Source organism: Notolepis coatsorum (assembly GCF_963971535.1).
Source record: "Notolepis coatsorum genome assembly, chromosome: 1".
NCBI lineage: Eukaryota > Metazoa > Chordata > Actinopteri > Aulopiformes > Paralepididae > Notolepis > Notolepis coatsorum.
The window spans coordinates 291,797,589-291,812,210 of NC_140165.1; the positions used below are offsets into that span (position 1 = coordinate 291,797,589).

General features: G+C 45.2%; 1 protein-coding gene across 1 annotated transcript in view; it reads right to left on the reverse strand.

Moving 5' to 3' along the window:
• tenm4 (teneurin transmembrane protein 4) overlaps positions 1-14,622 on the reverse strand; it is a 345,863-nt gene that overhangs the window by 13,661 nt on the left and 317,580 nt on the right. Inside the window, exons 28-29 of the mRNA XM_084310380.1 lie at positions 3,347-3,643; positions 247-1,861 (exon numbers count right to left, since the gene is read on the reverse strand). Of these exons, the coding sequence (XP_084166506.1) occupies positions 247-1,861; positions 3,347-3,643 (1,912 nt within the window). The remainder of the gene's footprint in view (positions 1-246; positions 1,862-3,346; positions 3,644-14,622) is intronic.

The window sequence follows — 14,622 nt, forward strand, 5'->3', positions numbered from 1 at the left end:
AGCTAAATGACTGAATGTAAATTAATTAATGTAAATGTCTACGTATGTCTGATGCACGTCCATGTCTATGGTTGCTGAAAATACAACATTGTCAGTAAAGTATTAAAAATTATTTCTTCATTTAATTTACAAACAAATATTTCACATTTTCAAATCCATTTTTGCATATGACCGGGGCTCCCTGCTGGTTGGGGTCTGTTTCCTTTACAACTGTTAATACTCCAAAATAAAGGTTTGTAAGCCTACCTGTCATGTAGCACTTGATCTCCTCGTTGTTGCTCAGAGGGTTGTTGTTCTTGAACATGTACAAGTTGAAGGGCACAATGCGGTTGCTGTTGAGGCGGCTCCACACCTCGTGGTCCGGCGTGGTCCAGCGGCCGGCCAGGACGTCGTAGTCCCTGCGGCCCATGTGGACCAGTCTGCTGAGAGGCTCGTACAGGCCTCCCTGGTACCCCACGATGAGCTGGAAGCTGGGGTTGGTGTCCAGGTAAACCTCCCCGAACGCCGTGTGGAGGACCTGTTTGATCATGAGGCCCGAACCACTGAACACGGCCAGCGGCGTCCCGATGTTGTCGCAGGCCACGTAGAACTCGTCGCCACTGCTCAGCTCCATGGCAAACAGGTGGCCCTGCAGGTCGTAGTAGAGCGAGGTGATCTCTGAGCTGGAGTGGTTGTACATGTGGGTGACCCGTGTGGGGCTGGACAGGTCGGCGTAGAAGAACTGCAGGTGGTGGCCTGCGCTGCTCCTGCTCGACACCCTCCGGCCCAGGCCGTCGTAGCGGTACCGGATGCTCCAGCTGCTCACCCGGTTGTAGACCTTCACCAACAAACCGGCCGAGTTGTACTCAAAGTACTCGTTCCCCCTCTGCTTGAGGAAGCCGTCCTCGTCCATGCGATACTGGATGTCGCCGAGCCGTGTGATGCGGTCTCGGATGTCATAGCGCAGTGGCGTGAGGCGGGCCGTGTTCCCGGGACTGAGGAGGTGCAGGTTGCCGTTCAGGTCGTAGCTGTACCTCCACAGTGGCTTGTCGTTGATGGAGACCACTTGCAGTTGGCCGTCTGCGTCGTACTCATAGGTATAGCGCGTGGTGTTGGCGTACGGACCAACCTTCAGTTCCTTCGCGACCACGCGGCCCATGTTGTCGTACTGCACCATCATCCAGTACATGAGCGAGCGGAAGATCTCGTACTGGACCTCTTTCACACGCCCGTAGGCGTCAAAGTGCTTCGTGTGGGTCATGACTGCCGTGGTAATGATCTGATTGATGTCATAATAGATGACACCGAATTTGCCAAACTGCTCCGTCTTGCCGGACACGTCATCGTAGCGGTACAGGTCGATGGGCAGTGGGGTTTCATTGATGACCGCCTGCATGCTGGTGACCCGGAAGCTGTTGTCGTACACGTAGTCGAACCTGGCGTTGACCATGCCCTCTTCGCTGAAGCGGAAGATCTGCCTGTCGATGAGCGGGCCAATCTGCCGGTAGCGGATGGTGCAGGTGAAGCCCTCGCTCTGCAGGTTGACGGTCTTCAGCATGCCGGCCACCTCGTCGTAGGAGAAGGCGATGCGCGTGGTGTCGTAGAGAATCTCCAGGAGCTTGGCCAGCTTGCCATATTTGTAGATGACCCTGCGTCCCGTGCCCAGGTAGGTGGTCCGCAGCAATTGGCCGTCCTCGCTGTAGTCTTGCAGCACTGAAGCGTTACCCTCGGGGGGCTGGTAGGTGTTCCTATAGTAACCGACAGAGCGGGTTGTCTCCAGGGTCTGCCGCGCCACATTGGGCATGGTCACAGAGGAGAGGCGGTCATTCTTGTCAAACTCAAAGATGTACTGCCTCTGGCTATAGAGGAGCAGCACCATCGACTGTGGGGAGGAAATTATCAGAGCGTTAGAATATTTAGAGGGATTTCAACGCAGCACAGGTTTACTAGGTTATGCACATCTGTGTAATGATACATAATATGTTGAAATTATTTGCTTTTGTTAAAATTTAATACCAGTTCATCACATACTGTATGAATGACACAAGAGGCATTCAAATAATCACTATAGAATTACCTTTTTTTTTTTTACAAAACAAATAATAATAATAATAATAAATGTAATTACTCAAATGAGAAGTAACAGAATTCAAACATGATTCAAAGTACCGTACTTTTCGCACTATAAGCCGCACCCGACTATAAGCCGCAGCAGCTAAATTGAATGATGTGTACATATATAAGCCGCACTGGACTATAAGCCGCAGGTGTTTTAATGTTTAATTACCATATGTAAGGGTTCGTGCACAGAGGGGATTGTCACAATACTGTCGGACAAATAACAAGAATTAACTCATTTACAAGTTGTATTAAGTTTAGCAAATAAGGGAACAGATAAATAACATTTCAATGCAGTCAAAAAAGCAATATTTTCGGGTTTGGTCCACATATAAGCCGCACCGTTATATAAGCCGCAGGGTCAAAAAATGGGGAAAAAAGCCGCGGCTTATAGTCCGAAAAGTACGGTAGCTTTGAACAAAGTAATTTCAATGTGACCTGGGTAGCTACACACAGTGCAGAAAACCGTCAAAAGCACGACCAAATTAGGCATGCATGTCCGACTCAGACTGAATCTGATTGAAGACCTGAAAGTGAAGTTGTTCATATTCCTCTGACATTAAGATGCCCTTAAGAGATGATTTCATAAACAGGCTGCATCTTGTTTCTTGTTTTGGGGGGAAATGTTTTGATCCAAAACAGCATGACGGTGCTGCCTTTTTTCACAGCTCGAAAAGAACGGCAACTTCCTCGAGCATGTTTCCGGGGGCCAATGAATGATATCTTTACATCAGTTGCTAGCCTGTCACAACAGGCTGCCAAAGTTTCAACACAGCAGTGGTTGAAAATCTGACTTCAGACTATTAATGTGGGGGAAGTGAATCGCTTTTTCAAATTCAATTGGTAACGCTGTTAAGAATCTTGGCCCTCACATTTTCATAAACGTTATTGCCTTTAATTAGTGAGTAGAAAGTGACACCTCATTCCCTCCTGCTCATCAGAGCTATTTTAGGTTTAACCGCACCGTCAACCTGTGGTAACGATACTGTAAAGTGGAGAGTGCAGTCTTTCATCACATTTCCGGCAGATGTTTTGTGCCAGAGCTTGATAATGCAGCACATGGATGACACAGGGATTTAAAGGCAACCTTTAACCCAAGTCTCAAATCTCCTTTTCAAGGCTTTTGTGGAAAAACACAGCTCTCAAGATCCAGTCGAGCAGTGTGCCTTCCTTTTCCAAGGCCTGCAATTATTACACAGAGGAGCGCTTAAGGGTATAATTCCGTCTGCAACAAACCCATTGCTCTCACCTTTTCAAGGTAGGTGTAGCTCCAGGATTTACCGTCGGCAAATATCTGGGAGCTGATCCGGCCGCTCTGGTCGTATTCCATGCGCACGGACATGGTGCCCCGTTGGATGCCCGCCACGTGTCCGCCCGAGGAATAGGTGACGTTGACGCCATTCAGGCGGCTGCTCGGCGCCCACAGCGTGGGCCGTCCGGCGTGGTCATAGTGGATGCGCAGCGTGAACTTCCTGTGGTCGTCGTAGACCTTCTCCGTCCTGGTGATGCGGTCGAAGTCCAGCGACAGCAGGTTCCTGTTGTGGACCTGTGGGAGGAAGGAACAGGGCGAATGAAGAAAACAGACCGCGTGCGCTCTCAAAGGGGATGTGTTAAAAATAACACCGGGATGTTGTCGCCCTTGACTGACACACATAGAGCCGGTGTGCTGAAAATCAAAATGCCAGCGTGTTAATAGTGACACATCTTGTGTTGTTTCTTAACCTCTTAAGCCCGACGGGACCTGGACCGGTCCCAAAATGACATCCAGTGCGGCCAGTGCTACGTATAGTGGGAAGGGCGCAGGGGGTGCGGGGAGAAGGCGGGGGGGGGTCTCTCATACAGAGAGAGTTCACTGTATGCCTTGTGTATGTATGTGACAAAATAAACCTCTTGGTCCGGGCTTGAACTTTCCATGATAATAAGTGTCCATATAAATCCATTTTGTTAGATCCAACACTGTCTGAATGTACAGTATCTCGTGATTATCTCTCCGACTCCTGAGAATACACTTCTTATTACCAAACCAGCTAAACGACCGAGTATAGCCTAGCTAAGCTAACTCACGGACTGAATCTGAAATGAAAATACTCCTGACTTCTCCTCCCGGCAAGTCTTTTCTGTCTGACGAGTGACACAGTGGCGCACTGAGTGCTGTGTGACTGCTTGTTTGAGCGCTAGAAAACCGCGCCCCCAGACATAATATTTGACGACCCTGATAGGCTCAATTTAGTTGCTTGATCCATTTACATTGGCTGTGTTGCGCCGCAGTGACGCCCACTCAGTGAGCGTTAAGTCTAGCGCTCAGGTTTGGAGGTAGATTTCTATCAGGAGAGAGTGACGTGAGGCACAAACGAGGGGGGAGAATAGCACGCACAAAATATTTGATATATTAACGTTATTGTGCATTTTAAACACAAACATACTTAAAATTAGTAATTATTATTTATTTTAAACATGTTTAGTTTATTTTTAGGGGTCCATAATCTAAAATCAAAAAACACAATTTCTTCCTCTCCTTCTCTCTCCACCAGGGGGGGGGGCGGCGCCCAGTCGCCACTGATCACATCATAAATCAAGCTCTCCAGCTATTTTTTTTTTCAAACGTATTCAAGAATAAACATCATAACCATGTCACAACAGCAGTTATAATGTATATTTTCATCAATACGTTTGTTTACCAATAGGTTAAAGTGTTATTAGATAGATTTTAGTTTGAGTTTTTCTGTTGTTGTGATCGCGAATGTAGTTTTTTTGACGCCATTTTGAAGAGGACATCCAGAGCTTTCAATGAGCGTTGGAATTGTTCAGAAATACACTTCCCAGAGGCCTCTAGGTCAAAAAAAGCAAATGGGTTCTGTATGATTTTTTTTGAATGAATTCTCTTATTCCTCGGGATAATATACCACAAAACTGAACGGTATTGGCATATATTGGAGCTCAGTTAGTTTGTCTCCCCTATTTTGAGCATTTAGCAACAATCAGATTTGAAATCAGTTTCAAAATGGCGGCACAATAAGAAACCTACTGTACATACAGTAGATTTCATTATCTGTTCTTATGCACGCCTGGTGATACTAAATCCAAATTGAACTCGGGCATTTGAAAGATAAGATTTGGCACAATCCATAAATGTGCGAATTGGCTATAATAAGGTCATTTATAAGCCTGCTATTCTATATTCTATAATAATAATTCAAATTGCATTGGTCCGGATGGGAGAATTCAGTACTGTATCTACAAAACCAACCTTCTGTTTAATCATCTTCACTTTATTCATTTCCTTAGATTCTTTGTACACATGCTCTCAAGAAGGTACTCAATGAGCTCAGTGCAGTGGCGTCGCGTGGGTAAAATAACAGGGGAAGCCAAAAAAAATTTATTAAAAAAAAATTTATTAAATATTTTTATTATTATTATTATTTTTTTTTGTCAAGCAGTCACCATGTACACTACAGTATGGCTCGGCGGCCAGTCAAACTTTCTTTTTATTTATTTAACAGATTGCAGAATGGGTACAATACAGTACGGCTCAATAGACCAGAGAAAGACGTTTGTCTTGTTTACATCAGGGTCATTAATACTGCTGGAGCATTGGTTCATTTTTGGTCCGATTTTTCCTTGCACGATTTTGCGCGCCGCGTGGGAGCAAATTCGAGACACATATTCGGTTGCAAAAAGGTGTCCCACGGTCTCCTCTATGGCCGTGAATATTTTCACGCGGATCGGAATCACGGCGCGTCCGTGGGACACTTTTCCGTTTCGGCGAGTTTATTCCACGCTTTCTGTTTTCCTTTTCTAAGCATTTTCGGGGCTACATGTGAATGAGTAAAAGTTGCGGGACGCCCAGATGTTTCCACGATAGAAAGCTTGCGTGGATCCCATAATAGGCTCACTTAATACAGCGTTTTTAAAATCACGCAACATTTTCAGGGTCGCGAGCCGACCTTTTCCCCTCGTTTTCGATGATGGAAGTGATTTAGGAAAAGCTTCGGCACGCCGAGAGGTCCCCGTGGATTTAATCTCGCGAGGATCGGGGCAATATTCGGCCCGTGGGAACAGTTACGGGTTAATACAATGTTCAGAGTGCAGAGGGGAAAATATGCTGAGTGTCTTCCTCTCAGCCCCGTTTTAAACTTTTAGGGTGTGGCAGTCAGCTCGAATCTGATTGGCTAGGATCGGATTTGGACTCTATAATGCTGGAAGCCTGGAGAAAGAGACCTACCCCCTGCCTCTCTCCTATACTAGCTGCAGTGAGCACAGTGAGTCTGACAGTGTGTTAGAGGGAGTGAGAAGGAGAAGAGGGAGACATTTAAGCACAGATGAAAAAGAATGTAAACTATATTAAAAAAAAATTATATATATATTTTTTTTCTTCATATTTCATATTTGATATTAATTCATATTTTAATATTAGGGAGGCATGGCTTCCGTTGGCTTCCATAAGGATTCGCCACTGGCTCAGTGGCAGTTTTTCATGTCTGGTCATTTTTAGCATGGTGTTATTCACTGTCAAAGATGCAAAGAAAAATCATAATTCATATTCTCCTTTGTTTCATCACAATGTAAGCAAGCCTAGTAATATACACAATATTTCTGACACTGGGGATACATTCACTGAGGTCCATAGATGTCCCTAGATACCAAGAACATGCAAATGGACCTTGTAGAAGTGGAGCAATATCCCATTTAATTAGTTATGTATTTTAGGCAGATTTTCTGAAAATAGGGCTCAGGTTAACACATCTTGCATGCGTTTAGACCAGGACGACACAACCTTTGTTGTTTTTAACACACCATTTTTGAGAGTGTAGCCACTGTGGCTCAACGAATTGGAGATAAACATGATCGGCAAGATTGGAACAAGAGTGTTATTTTCTACTTCTATTCTTTTTTCTTTTTCTTTTGAAGTGCAAGACTGGGAGGGAGAGATTTCATCTTAAAAGTGTGATTATTACATATTCCTCTTTTAATACGTTTAATTACACGGCTAGGACAGTATCTCCAGAGCTCAGGAGTCATTGAAGTGATGCAATTATAATAATTACCATATTTCTTTTGTTTGTCTAAAAAATTCAGCAGTCTTAGTTGGGAGTCTGCCTATTCATGCATGAAACATAAGAGCCGCATTGATCATTAAAATCATTTTCAGCACTGGGAGAGAGAAAAAAAAGAAAAACAGAATTAACAGGCATAGATGAGTCTCGTTTTACTTTGCCATAAGAGAGAGGAGGAAAATCAATTTGCACTCCTGCTACGGCAGATGAAGTCAAAGGGGGGGGAGCGTTGTTTTGAATGGCATGTCATAGTCGGGTTCTCTTCATTTTGAATGCATGAGGCTGCCCCCCCAACGGCCCACGGCCCACCCCCCACCCCGTGACCTCAGCCCACACTGTGATCAGAGCACAGACACGCTCCTGAATGGAATAATCCGCAATGCCGTGTCCGGGTCAGCCCAGGGAGGAGCTACGTAACGGCCAAGGTGTGTGTGTGTGTGTGTGTGTGTGTGTGTGTGTGTGCGTGTGTGTGTGTGTGTGTGTGTGTGTGAGTGTGCGTGTGCATACAGTATGTGTGTGTGTGAGCTACTGTGCACCGCTAGGATCACACTTCTCTGTCATCACACTTTTGCCAACTGCAGGAGGAATGGACACAAAAACAGGAGGAACCAGTAAGAGGAAAGAAGCAGAGGAAAGGTCTCATTCTGCAGAGCTAGTCTCTGTACAAACACCACTTCCAATGCCATTTGGCATGTTTTAGGTACATTTGGTGGAAGAAGTCAGATTTTAATTAACACACACACACCACTCGTCCATTATCTTGCCCTCCTCTCTGCTCTCTTCACCACGTCTCTCTGATTAATCTGCATGGTTTCTCTCCAGGTACGCTGGTGCTTGGCTTGGCACAACGCTTGGCAGGGCTTAACGGCATCTTAAAACAGCCCTGGAAGCGGCCCCTGGCTCTCTTCCAGTGGCATGCCAGAGAGCGGGTCACAGGAGAGAGAGAAAGGGGGGAGGGTATGAGAAGCTTCACTTTTTTCTATCTCACATTGAGAGAGAGAGAGAGAGAGAGAGATAGAGAGAGAGAGAGAGAGAGAGAGAGGCATGCCGGGGTCTCTCATCTGTGAAGGGACAATTACACCAGAGGCAATTAATGTCACCAATACCTAATTGAGAGGATTACTTTACACTAAAAGCAACAGATTCGTGAAGAGCACGATTCCCTGTGGGATTGAGGCGGCACGAGCAATTTGAGCCCCAAAGAATGAGGAGGGGGGTGGGGCTGGTGGTGGTGGTGGGGGGGGGGGGGGGGGGGGGGGCTGGTGGTGGGGTCCTCTTAGTCCAGCAGGGCCGTGGGCCTCACATCAGTTTCACCTCCCATTCACACAGAGAGACGCTGTCTGGGAACACGTGTCACAACAAGTGTCCGACTGCCAGGTCCAATTGGAATTACATTCGTTTTTCTCTTTTCTTTTAAGTTGATTAAGGAGATGAGTGATTGCACATCAAAGGCTGAACCCCCTTCCCTACAATTCCCCCCCCCCCCCCCCCCCCCCCCCCCCCCATGTGGCGTTCCTAAAGACACAGGACACATTGTTCTGTTCTGCTCTCCTGGACTTTCATAGTTCAGAGAGAGGCCTGAGTTAGGGCGCGGAGGAGAGATTGTTGTAGTGTGCAGTGAGATTCTTGATTCTGACAGGAGGGGATGGAGAGAGAGAGGGAGAGAGGGAGGGAGAGATAGGGAGAGAGAGAGAGAGAGAGACAGAGAGAGGATCTGGTTCAGTAGAGGCCCAACGGGCTGGAAAAAACCTCTGTCAGCACAGACATCTGCGGCCTCTGGAGAAAGGAAACCCACTCATGGGGAATATTTTACATGGGACACAGGCTTAAACAGCCACGTTTTAAGGAAAGAATATGGGCAGGAAGGGAGCATGTTTCAGTACATAGTATACTGATAATAGTATGCCATACATCACACCCCGTCTGTACCTTGTCCTCCAGTGCAAACAAGTACACAACAGTACACTATATAAACTAAGAGAAACTACACTATTTTGCAGCGTTCGATCGCAGACATTTCAGTTGGCAAACACAGGTGACCGCAATCAAGTTAAGAGGCGATTATCATTAAAATGACAACCGTGGCCAATTGAGCAGTGGCATTGTGCCATATTAGCTAGCGTGAAATGTCATGGGGATACTGTGTGAATTGCCCAATTGCTATAATAATTTATCTCGCACCGACTTCTGTGTGACAAGACAACATTGATTTTGTCATTTCAAAAGTAAAAATGCTCCTTACACCTGGTTCTCAATCAAACGTACGCTTTCTTCAATATATATATATATATATCTCATATGGCAATCATTGCTTGTTTCCGTTGGTTGGTTTTCTCTTATGAACAAACAGGCATGTGCATTGCTGTTTACCCTATTATTAGGAGGCAGAATGGGCCGCAGCAGTATTAATACAGTTAACAGTGTGTCAGCTATCGCTCTATGTACCAGGGAGAGGGGGCTTTGTCTTTGCCTCTCCATTCCCGATTGGTTGAGGATCTGCGCTCTGGCAGAGTGGCAGCCAGAAATATCCCCCCCCCATTCCATTTACAAACTACTCAAGCTGACAGGCGGCCCCGTTGCCATGGAGAGAAACACAGTTTTGTGTGCCCTGGCAGCATAAATCATGAGCTTTCCTGCCGGCTGGAAGGGGCCAGCGCCATCGGCACGTGTCACTGTGGTACGCGGGCAAACCAAGGTCCACCATTGACCCGTTTTAAGCTTTAGGACAGGATGAAACACAGCAGCAATAGAGCCGCTGCAACACGCAGAGCCAAAACACAGACACAGACAATACACATACTCACATCCGTCATGTACGTTCATTCTCAATGCAACAAAGATATAAGCGGTCAGACCCAAACCCTTTCTTTCTTTCTTTCGTTCTTTCTTTCTTTCTTTCTTTCTCTCGCACCCTTATTTTCTTTGGCCGCTCTCCCTCTCCCCCACTCACAGCCACACTCACCCAGCCACCCACGTAATATCACTTGACGTGCCACTCAAGGTCGCTCAATGATTCCAGCTCTGTTCATCCCTCTGTTCTCGCCATTAGGCTGCTCCCATTTCCTATCTCACCCCTGGGGCCATTGTCTGTTACATACATTAGAGGCGTCCACTGCCAAACGGACGACGTGGGCCATTAAATGAACAGCCAAACGACAGACAAAGTGGCACCTCCACATTAGCTGTGTCACCTCCCAAAGCCTCACGGAACAACGGCTTCACCAAGGGCCACGTTTGCTTCTCAAAGGCAACAATGAAACAAAGCGCGTCGATTTACTCTGTATAGATTCAGAGTTCTTGGATCGCGATAAGTCATTCTAGGGTCTTGTTTATAGCCATAGATTGTATGTTTTTATCCCATTCTGAAAAAGGAACTGGTGTTGTTGTGTGTGTGTGTGTGTGTGTGTGTGTGTGTGTGTGTGTGTGTGTGTGTGTGTGTACCAACATCATCCTTTAAAGGAGGATGTTTGCCAACTAGGCCACATAGATTGATTGGTTCTCTTATTGTTGCTAAATGTTTAATTAGGTTGCTGACATTTAAGATGACAGTACCTTTAACGAGACCATTCTCCTTCTTCTGACATTAATCCAAAACCTGTGTGTGTGTGTGTGTGGGGGGGGGGGTCCCATTAATGGACCTCGACCACTATACTTTATACCAACACCATGGCATCCTACCTACCCCACCCACCGCTGTTTGTTTCATATAACCCAGCGTCAGGGCGGAGCAATGTGCTACTTCTATTCATCCCTATTCATTGTTAAAATCACACTATTTACCGTCTCTAATTCAATTGCGGTCTCCCTGCAGTCTTCTGGTGCTACTACTGTCCCTGCTCCAAACACTCCTCTTGACCCACTTGAACAGAAATGGACTAGGGATGACTTGGAACATTAGAAGCTAACCCCAGAAACTGGATTATATTAATGTTTTAGTTCTTCAAACTGATCCTGGTCTTGCGAAGTCAATGACTTGGACGTAGCTTTAATGGGCTGCAACCTGTATAGAGTGGAGGGGAGGAGGAGCGGCTATTTATGTAAGATCGGGTTCCTCTGTGACTGTTCTAGATTCTGTCACTAGGCCAAGATGTATTGAACGTCTTGCTTTGGGGGTTCAGTCGGGGCCTACCTCAGTGGTTGTATAGATCCCCATCTGCTGATCAAGATTCCATCGATGCGTGACTTTAGCCTGAACTGGTTAAACGATACTTCCGATTATCTTAAGTTAGTGGTAGCCTTCTACTGATAACAGAACCCACTAGATCTAATTTGAAAGATTGTCAGAGGTCTACTCTAATTGGTCTCATGTTTTCCAATAGGGTTGACAAAATGATAGCCTGTGGTGTTTTTGGTGATCACTGCACTATTGCACGAGTCGGAAGTGCACGATTGGAGAAATCACACGGTAATGAGGAGAAAGTGTACATTTTAGAGACCAAGCTTTTTTTTTTATGGATATTTTGCATAGCGACTTGCACTGTACGTCTGCGTGAGAATCCGGATGTTCAGGTGGCACTGGACTTTTTAAATAAATTTTTTTTTTTTTTTTTTTTACTTTATTTTTTAGCGTTTATCGCTTTTCTGGTCAAGCATGACTGACAGAAACAGGTTGAAATGGGATGTAGAGCAGGGGAAGACATTCTGAGAAATGACGGCGGGTCCGGGAATCGAACTCGTGTCCCCCAGATCCGTGACGAGCACGGTTTTCCCCGACGCAGAAATAGCGCCGAGATATGCGGTGAGCTACGGGAGCTCCCTTAAATAATTTTTTTTACAGAAACCTTTATTTCAAATGGTTATTTAGACCTAATTACTAGATCCTACTCAAACCCGGCAACATCTTGGAAAGCAGTACACTCAAACAATAACAAAGCCACTAATTCACTACCCACACATTCATTATTTATTAATTAACGTTAATTATGAGGACTGTTCCTGATCACAGACATTTGAAGAGCCTTCAATAAACACTTTGTTGATGCTGGGTATTTATTTGAAAAGGAATACATTGATACCAGGAGTTCAATTGGAGAGGATAAAGCCGCAATATTTTTTCTAAAACTGTTCGCTTCAATTATCACTGAGCAATTAACGCATGATGTATTTAAACTTTCCATCTCAAAGCGCAGATTTCCTATTGTTTGGAGATCGGCCCATGTGATTCCTTTACATAAAAGAGGTGATGGAGATTATTTAAATAATTACCGCCTAAACGCCAAACTACCCTGCTTAGCAAAATCCTGGAATCTTTGGTAAACAATCAACTCAATCAACTTAGATTTTGGGTCCTGTCCTCTTCACCAATTATATCAATTGTCTCTTCCTTGAATGGTTGTCAAGCCCATCTTTATGCTAATGACACTATTGTGTATTGAATTGAATTGTCCATTGGGAACTTGTGCTCTTCAGGAAGTGCTTATTCATCTTAAATCGGTACTTAGCCTCTTAAGCATCACCCCCAAAACGGGGCCATTTTAGTTTTTGAGGACTGCTTACTTTTTGCAAAGCGTAGCTTTATAATTTATACTTATAGCACATGCATGAGCATAGTCTCTTTTGAAAGGTAACATTCTGAAGTTACTAAAGCAAAAAAGGATAATCACTTTTAGTGCTAATGAAATAAAGTAACAGAGGTTTGAACTTGAGTTGAAATTGAACTTGTGTAAAACACTGCGGTTCCATATCTTATGTAGTACAGGTCCAAATTTGATAAAAATCCATTCAGAAATGAGTGCTTGAGAAAGGTTTTAGTAAACCGTGTATCAAAAAGAAAAAGCGAGCAAATCCAAAATGGCTATCCACCTCTGTGTGTTCTGAATATTCAGTCACAACAAATTTTCGCTCTTCAACTTTCACCTACTTCCTCTATCATTGGGAGCGGACACTCGTTGGCTACAACGCTGACCAATCATTTTCGCCATCAGCGAGCGTATACAGTCAGACGTGGTCATTTCACACGGAACCTGTAAAAAGACGCTCGCCTGACATATCGTCATGTAACTCGAGAACTGAGGCATGGAATTGATCGAGTGAGGTGGTGTTCGAAAGGCGGCAAATTCAAGTTTCGAACGGTATTACATGATCGGCAAAAAATGCAGCCCCGAGCTGGTAGACGCTCGCAAAGTGCTGTGACATGCACACAAGTGCGAAACGGGAACGTTTTTCTTTGTTGTAGTTATTATTTGTTTTGCTTTTCTTTTATTTGCTCCCATATCCCCCAATTTAGTCGCTATGCCAATTCCCTTCCTGGTCTGAGGAGGGTGTACTGTAGATATCACATGCCTCCTCCGATGTGGAGTTGCCAGCCACTTCTTTTCACCTGACAGCTAAGAGTTTCTCTGGGAGAGCATAACACATGCTTAGGTTCATGCTATCTCCCCCAGATCCCCTCGTTGCTGAACAGGTGCCCCAACCCAACAGTAGGTGTCATACCCCACCGGCTTCCCACCTGCAAACACTGCCAATTGTGTTCGTAGGGATGACTGACCAGGCCAGAGGTAATGCTGCCTGGACAATAATAGACAAGAAAATTGACAGAAAATTGGCTTCTTGTACAGAAATGTTCCTATGATTAGTTTAGTTTAGTTTAGACTGTGGTGATGTCATTTATAGATATGCTGCTGCTTCCACTCTTAAACCCCTTGACTCTGTCCATCACTCTGCCCCCAGATTCATTACTGGTGATAGCTATGATACTCACCATTGTTTCCAGTATAATAAGGTAATAAACCCTAACACTACCCCTACCCCTAACACTACCCCTCCCTTACCCTAACACACTACCTCTAACCCCTCTCGCTCTTCCAAACTAATGGTCCAATTCCCCCCACGGGAATCTATGGATTCCCTTTGTCTTTGTGTAGCATATTATGTCATTGTTTGTTCACTGTGATTTCATGTATGGTGAAGGTCTTAGCAACTTGAAATGTCACTGTTTTCACACAAATAAAAAATTGATTTCTGTAACCGAGTTGTGCCACTCTCCGTCCCTCAGGGATTAAACACTGGAGTGAAACAGACCTCCTTTCCGCTTCATAATGGGTTTACAGAAGCTTCATAATGGGTTTTTACAGAAGCTTCCACGGTCGTGAATATACCAGTGTTTTCCATACATAGGCTTATTTGTGGTGGCCCACCACAGTATCAAACAGGCCCACCACAAATAGATTTCCCAAACTGATAGTTTCTGTGGGAAACACTGATATACCGAAGCAGCGCCTCTACCACCTGAGACAGTTAAGGAAGTTCAGAGTATCTGGGAAGATACTCCAGTCCTTCTACTCCGGAGCTGTAGAGAGCATCTTGACTGGAAACATCACTGCCTGGTATGGAAACAGCACGGCACAGGACAAGAAGGCCCTACAGAGAGTGGTGCGCTCAGCCGAGCGTACCACGGGTATTGCACTACCTCCCCTACAGGTTCTATACAACAAGAGGTGCAAATCCAGAGCCTGCAGAATAATGAAAGACC